The sequence below is a fragment of the Epinephelus moara genome, chromosome 19, assembly GCF_006386435.1.
Source record: "Epinephelus moara isolate mb chromosome 19, YSFRI_EMoa_1.0, whole genome shotgun sequence".
NCBI lineage: Eukaryota > Metazoa > Chordata > Actinopteri > Perciformes > Serranidae > Epinephelus > Epinephelus moara.
In genome coordinates this window covers 20,732,484-20,747,879 of record NC_065524.1, presented here as the reverse complement: position 1 = coordinate 20,747,879, position 15,396 = coordinate 20,732,484, and the positions used below count along the sequence as shown (strand labels likewise).

At 40.2% G+C, this 15,396-nt stretch overlaps 3 protein-coding genes across 4 annotated transcripts in view; 1 reads left to right on the top strand and 2 right to left on the bottom strand.

Moving 5' to 3' along the window:
- The window catches only part of abcc2 (ATP-binding cassette, sub-family C (CFTR/MRP), member 2), a 45,954-nt gene extending 37,350 nt beyond the window's left edge, over positions 1-8,604 (bottom strand). Inside the window, exons 1-2 of the mRNA XM_050072015.1 lie at positions 8,052-8,604; positions 2,748-2,924 (exon numbers count right to left, since the gene is read on the bottom strand). Of these exons, the coding sequence (XP_049927972.1) occupies positions 2,748-2,924; positions 8,052-8,096 (222 nt within the window). The 5' untranslated portion in view covers positions 8,097-8,604. The remainder of the gene's footprint in view (positions 1-2,747; positions 2,925-8,051) is intronic.
- Positions 8,605-10,909: 2,305 nt separating this feature from the next.
- On the bottom strand, positions 10,910-14,702 carry cutc (cutC copper transporter homolog (E. coli)). 2 transcript variants are annotated; one of them, XM_050072022.1, is made up of 9 exons: positions 14,575-14,702; positions 13,924-14,002; positions 13,656-13,715; positions 13,339-13,548; positions 12,658-12,693; positions 11,966-12,099; positions 11,835-11,862; positions 11,646-11,751; positions 10,910-11,523 (listed from the first exon to the last, which is right to left on the bottom strand). In XM_050072022.1, exons 2-9 carry the CDS (start codon positions 13,991-13,993, stop codon positions 11,412-11,414), a joined length of 756 nt encoding a protein of 251 aa, XP_049927979.1. In that variant the 5' UTR covers positions 13,994-14,002; positions 14,575-14,702; the 3' UTR covers positions 10,910-11,411. The 2 variants fall into 2 exon arrangements, with proteins under 2 accessions (XP_049927979.1, XP_049927978.1); XM_050072021.1 differs by lacking the exon at positions 14,575-14,702 and adding an exon at positions 14,108-14,264.
- Positions 14,571-15,396, top strand: part of LOC126407257 (cytochrome c oxidase assembly protein COX15 homolog) — a 6,042-nt gene continuing 5,216 nt past the window's right edge. Inside the window, exon 1 of the mRNA XM_050072016.1 lies at positions 14,571-14,706. Within this exon, the coding sequence (XP_049927973.1) occupies positions 14,632-14,706 (75 nt within the window). The 5' untranslated portion in view covers positions 14,571-14,631. The remainder of the gene's footprint in view (positions 14,707-15,396) is intronic.

Below are 15,396 nucleotides of genomic sequence, written 5' to 3'. Positions count from 1 at the left end.
TCCCATGACCCTCTACCACTGTGCCAAATTTCACATGGATTGACCAAGTCAGTGAGGAGAAAAACGTGGAACAGAGACACACAGACAGAGTTTTCGTCATTATATAGTAGATGTAGATTCTGCAATGAGGGAGGGAACGACCAGTTGCATTTGTCTTTCTGTTGCTTGTAAGTTGCAGGTTTGTGGACTGATATCCAAGGATTAGATTGATTACACTGATATCCAACATGGCATTAGGGTTTTGAATTAAAACAGCCCCCAAATAATGAATATAATTATTCTGTTGGATAAAATATTTAGATTTAACACTCAATAAAGAACAGATTAGAATCTAAGCATCCTGAAAAATACAGTACAAGTCAATTCTTGTGGAAAAACCTATTGCTACAAATCATCACAAAGTAGCACAACACAATATTAAATAGGAGAAATTTGCTCTGGTGAAGAGTGGGACTATACAGACCTCTCATTGCTTTCTACCTGCCATATATATTTCTTGTATACTACTAATATCAACCTAATTATTTGCGTCACTGAAGAGATCCTACTGATTTTATTTGACACTTTGGTATTTGTCCAGTTGGTTTTATTGTGGGTTTCTTCCTCTCCTTTGTTTGTGAGATCATATTGTCATGTTATCATGTTGTCATGTGCGTGAAGTGTATTATCTACCTGTAGTAAGTAAATACACTGCCTCCTTCCCCTTTTCTCTCTCTTTTGTTATTTTGCTTTATTGCGTTCATGTAATATATTGCTCATTCATTATCTGGCACAATATGTTTATCCAATAACACTTTGACTGTACGCATGAGGAATGCATGATGCATGGATGAGAACAAAGGACACTGTGAATATACGTTAAAATTATGGTTGCTAAGTTACTCAAGTGTACCTATGCAAATTAACCTACATACGATTGTTTGTATCAGTCGTGGAATATTGCAGCAGCATATTGCTGCCATGTAACGAAAAAGAAAAATGGATCAGTATCATGTTTTAACATGAAAAGTTTCTTATAACAAGATATTTTCATGTTATTACAACAAACTTGTCACACTGTAACAAGATACATTCCTTGTTGCATGTTATAATGTGATAACTTATACTCTTATGCCATGAAATGTTTCGAGTTACAACAAGACAAGTTGGCTGCGGGTAGTGGTGGACTCCTTGTGATATCTTTGATTGCGAGCTAGCATGTGGCCTTTTGCAATTTACTGGTGTTGCTTGTATCCATGGAGCCTTCCTCGCCACTCCAGCTGATCAATGACAAATGACGCCTTCAGAAGGTCAAAGTTGTTTTTCCTTTTGTACAGCTCCAACCATTTTAAGATTTTTCTTTCTTTCTCTTGTACACTTATCACAACGGGCTCCATGAAAGAAGAATCTAAGTATATCTCAAACCAAGATCAGTTGAACTTTATGAAAATGTGTGAATGAGCCATATTCTTAAATTCATTCATTCTCAGCACACCGTCTTCCCACTAAAACATAGGTTTCATGTTATAACAATGTGCTAAGTTATCAGGTTATAATGTGAAATGATTTATGTTATAACAAAAAGTTATCACGTTATAACATAATAAAATATAATATTGCTTCAACATCTTCCTTGTTATGACGTAACCTATGTCAGTGGTTCCCAACTGGTCCAGATTTCTCCTTAGTCAACAGTTCAAGGTCCACACAGTTTAATACATACTTGCATTTGGCCATACTGTCGAGCTAGTTAGCTGTCACTGTCAAGTAGCTGTCCCTTAGTCACTCACTCTACAGCAGGACATGGTACTTCAGAATAAAAGCTCTCTGCTGGAAATCCACTGCACTTCAAAATAAAGTGTTTTTTACAAACATTTGGGTGTCCATTCAGAATGGATCCGCGACCCACTTTTGGACCAGCAGTCGGGAACCACTGGTCTATGTCATAAAAAGTTCAAATACCTTGTTATGACTTCAAAAACATCTTGTCATAACAATAAACTTGTCATGTTATAGTGTGATACTGATCCTTCTTTTCCTGGCGTGGCAGAAATTTACTTTCATAGAATATGTGACTTAGAAGTTATTGGTAAAACTGCACTTTGCTTGAGCTAGCTATGTAGCTCTGGGGAATTATTTGTAGTCACTGGTAGCCTTGTTTGTGTGAACAGTGTGAATGTATGTATTGTTTTTGACTGTGTGTTAGCGCGGGAAATTATGTATGAGTTATGATTTGTGTTTTATGAACTTTTGTGGAAGTAAGAGATTTTATTTTCTCAAGGAAAAGTAATTCAGTAGCAGTGGTGGCCCGAGAACAGTCAAAGTACTGCACGTTTATTAGCAAAATGCAAATAAACAACCTAGCAACAAGGAAAAAAATGCTAATATGCATTCAGTAACAAGTTGTACATGTGTCATAATAATCATATAAATCAATAATATAATATATGAAAATTGTACAGCGCTTTGTCTGCTAAGATAAAAGGGCTGACATGTATGAATGCAGTCTATTTCTGATTTACCCTTAGTGATCTGAGAGTCTATCCATAGGATACAAGAGATGGGACTGCTCCAGAGTAAAGAGGAGGTGAGCAACTTCTCTTTGCTGTGCACTGTTCGAATTAACCTTTGTTTTTTATACCTGTCAGCATTAATTAAGTGTGACAATACTGTAAGAGATTTTTTCTATTCCTCATTTACCAAAGTTGACTTGCAAAATTACAGACACCTCTCATGACTGAAACAGTGCGTCTTGCTGTGTGTATTACCTGTTTGCAGAGGTAGAGCTTGGACAGATGTTTTGTGTTCACGTGCGTCCTCCTGCAGAGACATGCCAGGTGTCGCGGGGCGCAGAGCCACAGGAACCCCAGTGGGATCCAGACCAGCACTGTCTGCTCTAAACATACCGGGAGGTCTGGATCTTCTCTATTCAGATATGAAGCATTCTGAGGTGCACAGACAAACACACACATACAAGAATAACTCATTAGAGAATGACCTCCTAATCTCGGGGAAAGGCACAAACACCAATAGGCTATACTCCCATCTGAGTACCCTCCAGCTCACTCTGTATTACACCGCAGGGACACCCCACACCTCCCTGATCAGAAATGTAATTAACAGTGACTCGTATTTGATTAAACCCTAAGTCCCTGCTTATGGCTGTTTGCACAGCTGCAGCATGCGTATTCTGCATGTCTGGAGAGGAGAGTCATGGAGATCAGTGCTAATGGATTTATAGGTGCATGGATTGAAAGGACCTGAAGTGAGACATGTTACAGAACAAAAGACCCTGACAAAATTACAGAGAGAATGGTGTGCCAAAGCTTTTCGAATGCTTTGAAGGTATTCATTAGTATTTCAAGTAGTTATTGGCATCTGCTGTGTGGGCAACCTGTTATTAGAAAAAGCCGTGACTCATTTCAGACTCTACACGTGTGTGTGTGTGTGTGTGTGTGTGTGTGTGTGCAATCAATAAAATGGTTTCTTTTGTACATTTCCTCATTAGGGAAGTCAAATTTCTCAGGCTGCAACTAACAAATATTTTAATTACAGATTAATATACCTATCATTATTATTACACTTTGTGCAGCTCTAAGAACAGAAGAATTTAAAGCATGCCTATCACAACTACCCGGAGCCCAAGGTGATGTCTTTAAATATCTTTTGTCTGACAAAAACTGTAAATTAGAATGATATTAAACAGTGACAAAGAATCATCTCCTCAGATCATTCCATCTGAGGAGCTGAAATTGGAGAATGTGAAATATTTTGCACAATTTTTGCTTGAAAATTCAAAATTTGAAGTATTTTTCCATTTTAACAAACACTTACTGCTTAAAACTGAACTGAAAGTGAAACATATCTATACTGTCTTCAAAGCCAAACTCCAATACTACAGGTTTTTAGTGAAGATGCATGTGTTTAGGAAGTACTGAGCACATGACTGGATAAATGAGACGTGGATTACACTGTATTAGTTGTAAGAGTTTGTAAATGGATTTTTACCTCCGCCAAGGAAGTTATGTTTTCGCCGGCGTTGGTCTGTTTGTCTGTTTGTCTGCAAAATAACTCAAAAAGTTACAGATTTTGATGAAATTTTCAGGAAAGGTGGATAATGGGAGAAGGAACAGATGATAAAATTTTGGTGGTGATCGGCTGAAGCAAAATGGATAAAATAATAAAAAAGCCTATCGTCTGGTCTGACAGCCTCCGCAGCAATTCCAATTTCTACAGATGGTGAAAATAGCGCCGAAAAATGAAATAAATACACCACAGTGTCTCCATGGTGAAGGCATATATAACCTAATAATGATAGTGATGCAAATAATGTAATTGTGATGCAGGCTGCAAAATCTGATGTAGAGGAGGAGGGAATGTCACCTACTTGGCGGAGGTCAGCACTCTTTGAGTGCTTTTCTAGTTTAATATAGTTTTGCTGTTGTAAAACATGGTCCCTAAGTAATCATTGCTTGCTTGCAATTTATCAGATCTGTATATACCTCAGGAATGTCATTACTTTACTTAAAGCACCTAATGACCACTGATAATAACTTCAATCGCATTGTAATGATTACCTCCGCCAAGGAGGTTATGTTTTCGCTGGCGTTTGTCTGCAAAATAACTCCAAAAGTTCTGAACGGATTTTAATGAAATTTTCAGAAAAGGTTGATAATGGGACAAGGGACAGATGATACAATTTTGGTGGTGATCGGTTGAAGCGAAGTGGATAAGATAATAAAATGGTGGGAAATCCAAGCTGCTTGGCGGAGGTCTGTGCTCTCCGAGTGCTCTAGTTTATAACAGTGATTATAATGCATTAAAATGATTATAATTTATTACAACTATGAGAATTATAATACAACATGATCCTCGAAAAGCAAATGTAAGTGAATAACCAGCAATTATGAAATATTATGATACCTGACCTAATAAGTCATTGCGTATAAGTCACAGGTCAGTGCTTTAAAATCTGTTGTCATTAATGTTATTAAGCGTTATGAATATTTATGAGTGCTTATAACTTTAATTATACAGGCATGATGTGATTCTGTCGAGCAGAACATGCTCCTGGATCAACATCCCACATCACATTCCAGGACCAACACTGAAATGAACCAATCACAGCCCTCTGACATCATCAGTGTGCTGCTCCTGTGCTTCTTTCAAAATTCCTTTGTGCTTCTTCAGAGCTAAGATAGTTTTCCACATCAAAGTTAGTACAATTAAACAAAATCCTCTGTAATATTGATCAAAACCCTTATAAGCTACTGCAGAGTTAGGGAGCTAGCTTGCTAACTAGGTTGGCTATGCTAACAAGTAAGCTTGACAATATTCTAAGATATTGTTCACTGACATTAAGAATAAGGATAATGTCATTTTGCAGTTGCAAAGACCTGCAAAGGACACATTTTCCCTCCTTTTTAATCGCCTATACAAAACTATTTTTTTTCCGCAAGATTGCAGTGCTCGTGTTGATCTGGGACCGTCACTGCCATGTTTACCCTGGATAATGTTTGTTGATCCAGAACCAACATGATCATCTTTATCTTGCATAATTTGTTTGATTCAGGAACATCACTGCCCTCATGATCCCAGATAAGTTGTTTATGCTGATCCAGGACAAGTACTGCTATCTGAATGTCAACAAAACAAATTATCCAGAATCAGCGTGATGATGGTCCTGGATAAACCTAACTAAATGTATCCAGGATCAACATGGAAAAAAGCAGGGAAAATGTGTTATTTGCAGGAATTTGCAACTGAAAAATGCTATTATCCTTACTCGTGTTAGTGAACAGTGTAAGTGTTAGCATAGCCTACCTAGTTAGCAAGCTAACTTGCTAACATTCTAGCCTTTTTGCAAGCTTACTTGTTAGCTTAGCCTACCTAGTTAGCAAGCTAGCTCACTAATATTCTTCTCTATTGGCAAGTTTACTCATTAGTATAGTAAACCTAGTTAGCAAGCTATGGCTAACCCTGGAGTAGCTTTTATGTTTGTTCTTTTTGCTCAGTTGTGCTAACTTCAATGTGGGAAAACTTGGGGATCAAACGAACTCAAGTTTGTTTGCCCCCATAGTGTGGTTCATTTGGGCAGGTGTGAACACAGCAATTGCACTCAGGTGCGCACCAAAACAACTGGACTGAGACCTTCTTAAAGAGATGGTCTTGGTCCGGTTACAAATGAACTCTGGTGCGGTTCGTTTGTGGGGAGACATGTTCCGACCTTGATCCGAACCAACTGCAGTCACATGACACATTGTTTGGGTTAAACATGAGCATGTTACAGTCCTGGAGGATTATTAATGTGCACCTCCTCCTGTACTGCCTTAATATGCACATTCAGCACATCCAATGCATCAAAACATTGTTTTCTAGTTGGAGCCGCGCCTCGTTTTCAAACTGTATGGTTTGACTAAAATGAACAATGACAGCAATATAGTCCACGATGACCAGCGCTAAAATCAACCTGCGTAGTTGTCCCTCCATTGTGACATTAGAAAGTGTCACATTTATCTTGCAAGTGTACTCTTCTTCAACGTTTGGTTTACTTCCTGTATTTTCCCGCATTGAAATTCTGACCAATTAACAGCAGCTTCCTAGTGCAAAGCTTTTTTTCTGGTCTGCTTGTAAATGCTGCCGTGAGAACAAGAACCAACTCTAGGCAATTATGCAACTTTGAAACAAAATAAGTCCCTGATTGGACCAAAGCATGACAACTCTAGCTCTGAAAGTATCCAAACTTAGCTCTGAAGAAGCACAAAGAAATTTTGAAAGAAGCACAGGAGCGGCATACTGATGATGTCAGAGGGCTTTGATTGGGTGATTGCAATGTTGGTCCAGGAATGCGATAGGATGTTGATCCCAGGAGCATGTCTTACCTGGCAAAATAGTATAATAGTATTATCAGTATTATAAGCAGGTAATAACAAACTATAAGTTCAGTTCAGTTCAGAAAACTTTACTGGTCCGAAGAACGCAATTCATTTGCAGCTTCACCCAGTCCATACAATACCTGAAACATTCAAAAACTAAAAAGACTCACAGGTGAGGCAGTAATATGTCCGAGACACAGGTTTGTCTGATATGCTGATTATTCCTTTTGCTTTTTGAGTCACCTGTTTCTCCGCTCAGCTGGTGCACAATTCTCTTTGCTGGGCTCAAATTTTCTTGGCCCATACTTTCACAATAACATGGGCTATTCTTCATTCATTCATTCATTCATCTTCTAACCGCTTCATCCTCTTGAGGGTCGCGGGCATGGGCTATTCTTGTCTTTCTCAAATAAGCCATTAAACCAGCAGATAAATAAGACAATTGAAAGGCTTTCAATAAATGTTTGACAAAACAATACATAGAGTTGTATAACAGACTGTATGTAAGTCTGTTTATAATGCATTATAGATATAGTTGTCATAGAAAATGTTACGTTTTGGGTTCACAGCCATAAAGATGCAGAGTTATAGCTCAGAAACATGTGCCTCAGTTGATGGATATGCCGAGTCATGTCTCACTTCATTATCGGTCAGTCACATGTTCATTGAGCTCACCGCACTGTGTGCAGGGGTGAAAACATGAAATGCTTTTAGATTAAAGTTCAATATAAAACAGTGTGTGAGCATTACATAATGTGTCCTTCATTTGTGTAACACATAATGACGGGATCAACACAATATGAGCGGTACAAAATAACACAATTAAATAGCCTATAGAAGCTGGCAATATTAAAACATTCAGGAAAAAGTCTCATTGAGGTTTATATTATTGTTATTTTGTTAAAACATTAAAAAAAAAACCACTGTCTTTAAACATGACAAACATTCATCAACATGTCTCTGAAAGTTTGTATCACAGACATATTGTACTGTATTAAAGTGTAAAGGTGTTATTGTGTCCACCCACTAATTCTCTAGTTACATCTAAGTTAATCTAAAGTGTAAGTTAGTGATCATTTGTATGTGCATCAAATGTTTTACAAATGATTCAATGTTATTCATCTTGAAACTTTTAAAGGTGAACTGGGGGCCACAACGCCTCCCTTCAGCTACATTAACCCTTACTGCTGAACTCACCCAGAAGACAGACCCACAGTACTCGTCCAGAGCTGCAGCACACATGGTCCACACTGATGGCTTCAGTCGCGCTCGGATGACTAGACAACCAGACGCCTCTCGCCTTTTGCTCCACTGCTGCCGAGCCGGACTCAAACGCCTCTTCTCTCTCCCCTGCCCACCCACACTCCAGAGACAATTACAGGATGTGACTCTGAGGGACTTTGAGCCATGAGGCTTTTAAACAGAAATCAAACCTTGCAGCTTTCTTGTGCAGAGAAAACATATAAGTATACCAGATAAATGTCAAGAGCAGACGGGTTAATGCTTCACTTGACTGCTGAGGTCTTTTTAGGGCAGATCTTTAAGGGTTGTCCTCTTGCAGTCCTCTGTGGCTCGTTTGATGCCTGGAAGAAGCACACACACATGCAGTCCTCCTGATGGGTGAATGAGAGAAGTCAACAACTGCAGTCTAAGTAGTTCAGATAATCCTGTCCTGTACCAGCCCACAGACACTCCTTGACGCTCAGATGTGTCTAAAGTTCAGCGTTTCAGGCAGCGTTCCTGTGCTGTTTTTCCTCATGTTGGGGGGACGGTCCACCAAAAATGGGAATGTGTTTAGGGAGGGGAGGGAGCGGGCTCATTAGACTCCTTTTCCTGTTGTGTTTCCACTTCTACTCTGCAGGCCTTCACTTTCTCTGGACGGAGACCAAATTTCATGTCACATCACATTAGTTTCAGGGAAGCATTCATCCGAAACATCTCCAGAACATGAGCAGAATCACAACTTTGGTGCTGCTGTGCAAAATCTCTGTTTCTTTATGTGCCTTGTTGATGCTGGGCTATTTTTTTTTAAGAGACCACTCATGACGTAAATCGCTGCCAGACTCTTGCTAAACACAAACCAGAGAAAGAAGAGGATTGCCGTTGGTGTTTATGTATGAATCTGGAAAGAGGAAGATGAGCACATGACACAAGAATGAATCAACAGTATTGCATTGTTATGATCTACGCGTGCCTCTAATGCAGCCTCATAGATGGAGATGTTAACACAGCAGAATCTTTTCAACTTTACACCGTTAATTTCAACAAGAAAAGAGCTGATAAATATCCAGGTTAACAAGATGATCCTTGGTGGTGTCGGTATGCAAACATTATGCTAAAATGTGCTTACATTGCATTAGAGTGAAGTGAATACTGAGCATGACCCTGCAGACTTGTGTAATGAAGTAAATCAATTACATTTCTGCAAATGAACCCTTTACGAGTATGAATAAGTGCTCCCTGACTGTGATGATCCCCAAACAGACAGCCTGAGTGAGGGTTAATAATTACATGTTTGATAACACCACATGGTCATAATCTGACTCACTGTGTGTCCAGCCCCAAGGACAACCTTGTGACACGTGAAGACAACCCATATGTAATCGAACAGCACTGTGACTGAATCTGATTTACAACTCTGGCTTAATGCATGACCTTCTATCATATGAAGCCCTTTTCCTTCGACTCAGTCGGAATGCTTGGTGCATTATAGTGAAAAGTGTAGTTACTTTGTTAACAGGGACTTCAGCTAAAGCTGGCAGAAGCTTCTATGTTGATGGGGGAAGGCAAACACAGAGCACGGCTCAAACAGGGGGGTGGGACGGTTAGGGTAGAAAAGTGGTGCAATTTTGTAGTTAAGAAAATGGCAAAAAATAAATATTTGCTGCCGATAATAGGCCACAACTGAGGGTGATTTCAAACTGGAGATGTGTATAAACATTTGTCTGAAAACTTTACCAAGCCTGAGAGACTTTGCTTGAGACATTTTACCAACGTTGGCTATTCAAGATGAAGAGATCTCCTTATGGAAAATACAGAAAAGTGTCGGGATTGTTGACTAAATGATTAGTTGATCAACAGAAAATTAATCAGCAACAATTTTGAGCATTTTATTTTTGGTAACTTTTAAAGCAAACTGACAAAAATCCTCTGGTTTTAGTCTCTCAAATGTGAAAATGTGCTCGTTTTCTCATTTTTCTAGAAACTGAATATCTTACAGACTAAGCGATTACTCTAAAAAACACGAGTTGCAGCCCATAGCTGTGGCCAGGGATAATAGAGGGAATGGGTGATAAAATTAGCTTACTCTCATACAATATGCAGTACACTGTGGGCCTGCTATGCTCTTTCTTCTGCGCTGCTTTAACACACTGTCTGTAAATGGGTAAACTCTATGGATACATTAACTTTGAAAAACTAAACATCAACCTCAGCAACATACGTTTGTTTCTGCTCTCTGACCAGATGCAGCGGATACATGCCTGACTTTTATTCTAATACACTTTAACTTTTATTGTGTTCCTTAGTCATCAGGTAACTCAGTACACCCGCTTCTTGACACCACGGGATATGGTGTGCGTGTGTCTGCGTGAGTGTGTCTTCTGTTGAGCTGTACAGTAATATGTTATCGGGCTGCAAGGTTTATAGCACATAGTTTAAGTGCCCCACTTTAACTAGAGATTAACAAGGCTAACTGACCTTTGTGGTGTAAAATCATTTCTTGAGTGAGTTTTTCTATTCAAATAAGGTTTAAATCACGGTATGACACTGTTTAGAGTGACATGACATCATCTTATGTGTTTACAATGTTAGTGCCTCTTTGTTGAATGACATCACAGCTGCAATGACTCTCTCAGATTTGGTACTTCAGTTCAGCCTGGTTAAATATCAGTGAACATAAAGATAACCCTCCTCTTAAACCTCTTTAACAACAATTACAACTAGTGTAGCTGATGCATGATCATGCAACAGTATGGCCTAGTTCTTAAAGGAAATTAGTAACAGACTGGTTTTTAATGGAGGAGACATTTGACATTAACATTAAAAACACCGACTTCTTAAAATTTTGGACTTTAATTGAAATCTGTCACAATGTTTCTGTCCTTGCAAAAAAAAAAAAAAAGTACAGGAGCTCACAACTTTTGTTTCCACTGTAAATAGGGAGTGTAAATAAATATAGGTCAAATATACAGTACATAAACTGGAAAACTGTTCTGACAACAGCAGCACTCAGCAGTGCTTTACCTTAATTTCAAAATGAAAAGAATTTAAAATTAAGCAGTCTTTCATGTATTTTATTACACTTTCTCTGAGGCCACACAAAAGGTGTACTATAACTGAAAATTATTCTCTCCACTGTGAGATTCGTAGACTGCATATCCCAGAAAGTTGTGGGGCATTCCCTGAGCTCTTACTTAACAAGGACTGTTTGATCAGTGAGAAAAAAAAGCACTTTGTGGGCTTTGGTGAAAACAAATGTTGACATATCTGTGTGATTACTCATGATCTCTTCTGAGGTATCTGTTTTGTCGTCTGTCATGATTGTGCAGTCCCCATTCACATGGTGTTTCTGGCGATGGCATTAAGAGTGCGGACCTTGCTCACGTCTGCCACCTTCAGGCCGTACTCAGGTGCTGAGAAAGCTGCTCCCATTGTTACACAGTTGTTCCTGCACATTGAAACATTATGAGTCATGGAGCAACAACAAAAGGACATTGTGTAGTGTATGTACGCATCGGAAAAACAACACCTTCCAGCTGTTTAATTAATTGAGGCTGGATAGAAACATACCTGAACTTCATGGCAGAGTCCCGACTGCAGCGGGCTGAGCAGTGAAACTCTTGAGCCCCCGACCCCTCTAAAATTCTCTGCAGATTCCTCTCTGTGATACCCCCTCCTGTGTTAAAATAACCATAAATAACTGACAACAACAAAAACACACATATAAACTGCACACAAGAGAACAGTAAAAGCACTAACCTGGCATGACAACAATTCTCCCTTTAGCCTGTCAGGTGGAAGCAAAGGTGGGGAGCAGCACAGATCAGTAGCCATGCCATTTTCATATGCTTGCATGCAAACATGTATGCGCACATATAATTCATACATACCTGTTCAATGAGCCGCTTAATGAGGGGGAGTCCCTCCAAAGCAGAGTTGTCACAGCCGCTTGTTAACAGACGCTCGAACCCTACAGACACCAGAGTCTCCAGAGCAATCGTGGGGTCATGAACCATGTCAAAGGCTGCAGTAGAATCAATATCAGTTTAATAACATGAGTTCAGAAGTTTGTGGAGTCAATGATGAAATCAATTGAAAGGGCTTTGTGATATGTTTTTCAAGTCTGGTTGCTAGTCTACATTTGATTTGAAGAAATACGTTGCCCCCACATGACCAGTTATATATCAATTACTCACCTCGGTGCTTCCAGAACACATGCATTTCCCTAAAATCTTTCTATTTAAAAAATGTCCACATAAACAGTCTCAGGAGTGGACGAGTAGCGTGCCTGGGCTGTTTAAGCTGAAGTGTTTTAGTAGTAAGTGGTGAGGGGCTTCGCATACGACTAGGTAGAAGAAATTTGGACTATGAGTTGTGTAAAAGTCTGTAAATGGATGTTGTGATATTATTTTGCTGATGTTAAAGGCATAAGGAATTCTCTCTGTTTTTGGATTCTTTGATCACTGGAGGCATGCGAAAAAAACAGTCTTCTTTCCAAATTCACTGCAACACAGGGTGAGTAATTGATTTGCAAATGATTATTTACGCAGGTAAGTATTCCTTTACAGTAGAAGAACGTTACCTCTGTGGAAGGTGACAGGCAAAGGTCGAGCAGCAGCTGGTGAGCAGAAAGTGACAATCAGAAAAAATTAATGGAACAACACCAAACCTAAAACAGAATGTCAATTGCAATATCTTGTTGTGAGCCTACACACTCTCTATGGCTAATTCAGTGCCACAGACGGTTACTTTATACTAGAGACTTACGGATGCCAAGCATGGCCAAGCGGCCAACTCCGGTTTTGTGCTCTGCTAGCTTGAATGGGGTTAAAGCAGCTCTTTCAGACTTTCCACAAGTTACTGGACCCAATGGATTAAATCTTGATAATGGAATGATTTTGCAGGGGTTGTGACATTAATTTTTTTTTTTTTTTTTTTACTCTTTTCCAGTGTAAGTCTATGGGAAAAGTCTGTCTCAGCCCAATGGCATCACATGAGGAACCCTGAAAATTGCAGTTCCACTGTTTGGCCACTTCCTACGGGCCTGGTGGGGCCTCCTCCATGGAGTCAGCCATGTTGTCCTACAGTGGCCAAGAATGGACAAACAGAACACTAGCTCTAGATAGAGCCATTCGCACTTCCATGTTGAATACCGTAGTTCTACACGCAATCTGCAACCTAACCACAAAATCCTACACACCGGACCTTTAAGTGAGCATCTTGGTCGTTCTTGGTTAGTGCCTTATTAACAGGCAGACGTTACCCAGTAACTCCATACAGAGCTCCTTGTCCACCCGTCCATCCTCAGTCAGGGCTCCCAGCACCAGTCCGTCGGCCCCGTGGCTCTTCATCAGCTCTATGTCTTTCCTCATCACCTCCACTTCCTGATCTGAGTACAGGAAGTCCCCCCCTCGAGGCCGTATCATCACGTAGACTGGAATTTTGACACACTGCTTCACTACGTGCAGCAGACCTGTGGCAAGGCAAATAATGGTGGGATAATGCGATTTTATGTGCGTATCTGGTCTCAGTAGATAGTCAAGAGTTTGGGGTTGTGTGTCTGTGGAGATGTGAGCTCACCTTGACTGGGAGTGAGCCCTCCCTCCAGGAGACTTGAACACAATTCAAGTCGACTTGCACCTGTCAGGAAATACAAATGCACAGACTGCAAATAACTTCATAAACATCTTTATGATCTGTGACCTTTGAGAAATGACAGTGCATGCCCATTTAATACTCAGCACTGACTTCATGCAAGACACCTGCCTGTATCACCTCTTTACTGTACAAAGCAGGTCATGGAGAGTTAAATAAATAAGCACAACCGTGTTCACTACACAATACCAACCTCCTCGTTCAGCATTGATGGCAGACTCCACAGAGTCCACACACACCTCCATTAACAGTCTCCCTGCCATCCACACAGTCTGGACAGTGAGACAGAGACAGACAGGAAGAGAAAGAGATTACTGTGAATGTGTTGGCTAAAACGTCCACAAACATTTAGCTACTGTAACGACCACAACAACTACCTGTCCAGCCCACTTCCTATCGCTTCATGGGGCCGTATCAGTCGTTTGGAAAGCGATTTGAAGTCAGTACATGTTGTTTGGTGACTGATTAACTTCAGCTCCTACGCTCAGCCACTACAGTAGGTCAGCGTTTCCCGGATGGTTGAATTTCAAACACGGAGTCTGGCGGGTGGGCGGTGCAGCACGACTGAGCTCGAGGAAAGAGAGTGACCACCCATGCGGGATACACTAAAACTCAAAACATTCACCAACCACCAAGACGTACCAGCTCTCGAAAATAAAATTTAGAAAATAATAAATGACACATATTTTTCTCAAGTCTGTTGGATGTCGTGTTTTCTGTCTAAAAATTAAAAAATATATAAAATTGCTCGTTAATTTTGTGACGTCAGCGGGTCAAAGTTGAACTCTTAGGAAACATGGTTGTGTAAGGTAACAGTCGGCTAACGTAACGTAACAGCTCTTACCAAAGGTCCATCTTTTGTAGCAGCACTGCAGGACAAGCTCAGCCCTCACCGACCAACATGTTACTCTCCTCAGTCCGGACTACCATCTTTTGCGGGTGTAGAAGTGCTGGCAAAGGATTTCAACACAGCAATGTGAGTATGTAGCTAGCGTTAGCTGATAATATTAGCTAGCCAGGAAGAGAAGCATGAGAAGGTCAGGCATAATACTGCAAGGAATATAATTATGACACGATAATCAGGTATTTTCCCCCAACTAACCCATCTGTTAACTAACTGTCGTCTCACTCAGGTGTTTTTTTTGTTTAAGCTAGTAAGGGCATATAAGGTTACCTGGCTGTTGTTACGCAGCAGCAGTCACGTCCGCATGTATCAGTCAACAGTCAAATCAGAGCTAGAAAATAACACCAGTTTATGAATTAACCGACCTCGAGACTTTCGTTATAACCGAAATGAAAAGTTACATTTGCAATTTCCAATATCAAAATTTCCCCAAAGGACCAGAGACATCAAACCAACGCACCTGCAGTGCTATTGTCCGGTGTTGTGTCCCTACTGGTTTCCAATTTAACTGGTTTCCTTACCGAACAGCTGCAGATGTGCTGCGCCTCCGTCAGCAGATTTGTCACAAATTCACAAACATACACAACATCAAGCTGGACTCGATTTCATGTCAACAAAAGACAATATAACACAAACCGCATGTCTACCTGTGTGAGCCACTGAGACTCACAGAGCACACAGCTTTCCTCAGGTATTAGTAAATTACGTCAGCATCCAGGTAACATTTTGATTTAGGCTGACCTGAGACAACTGGTTACCCTC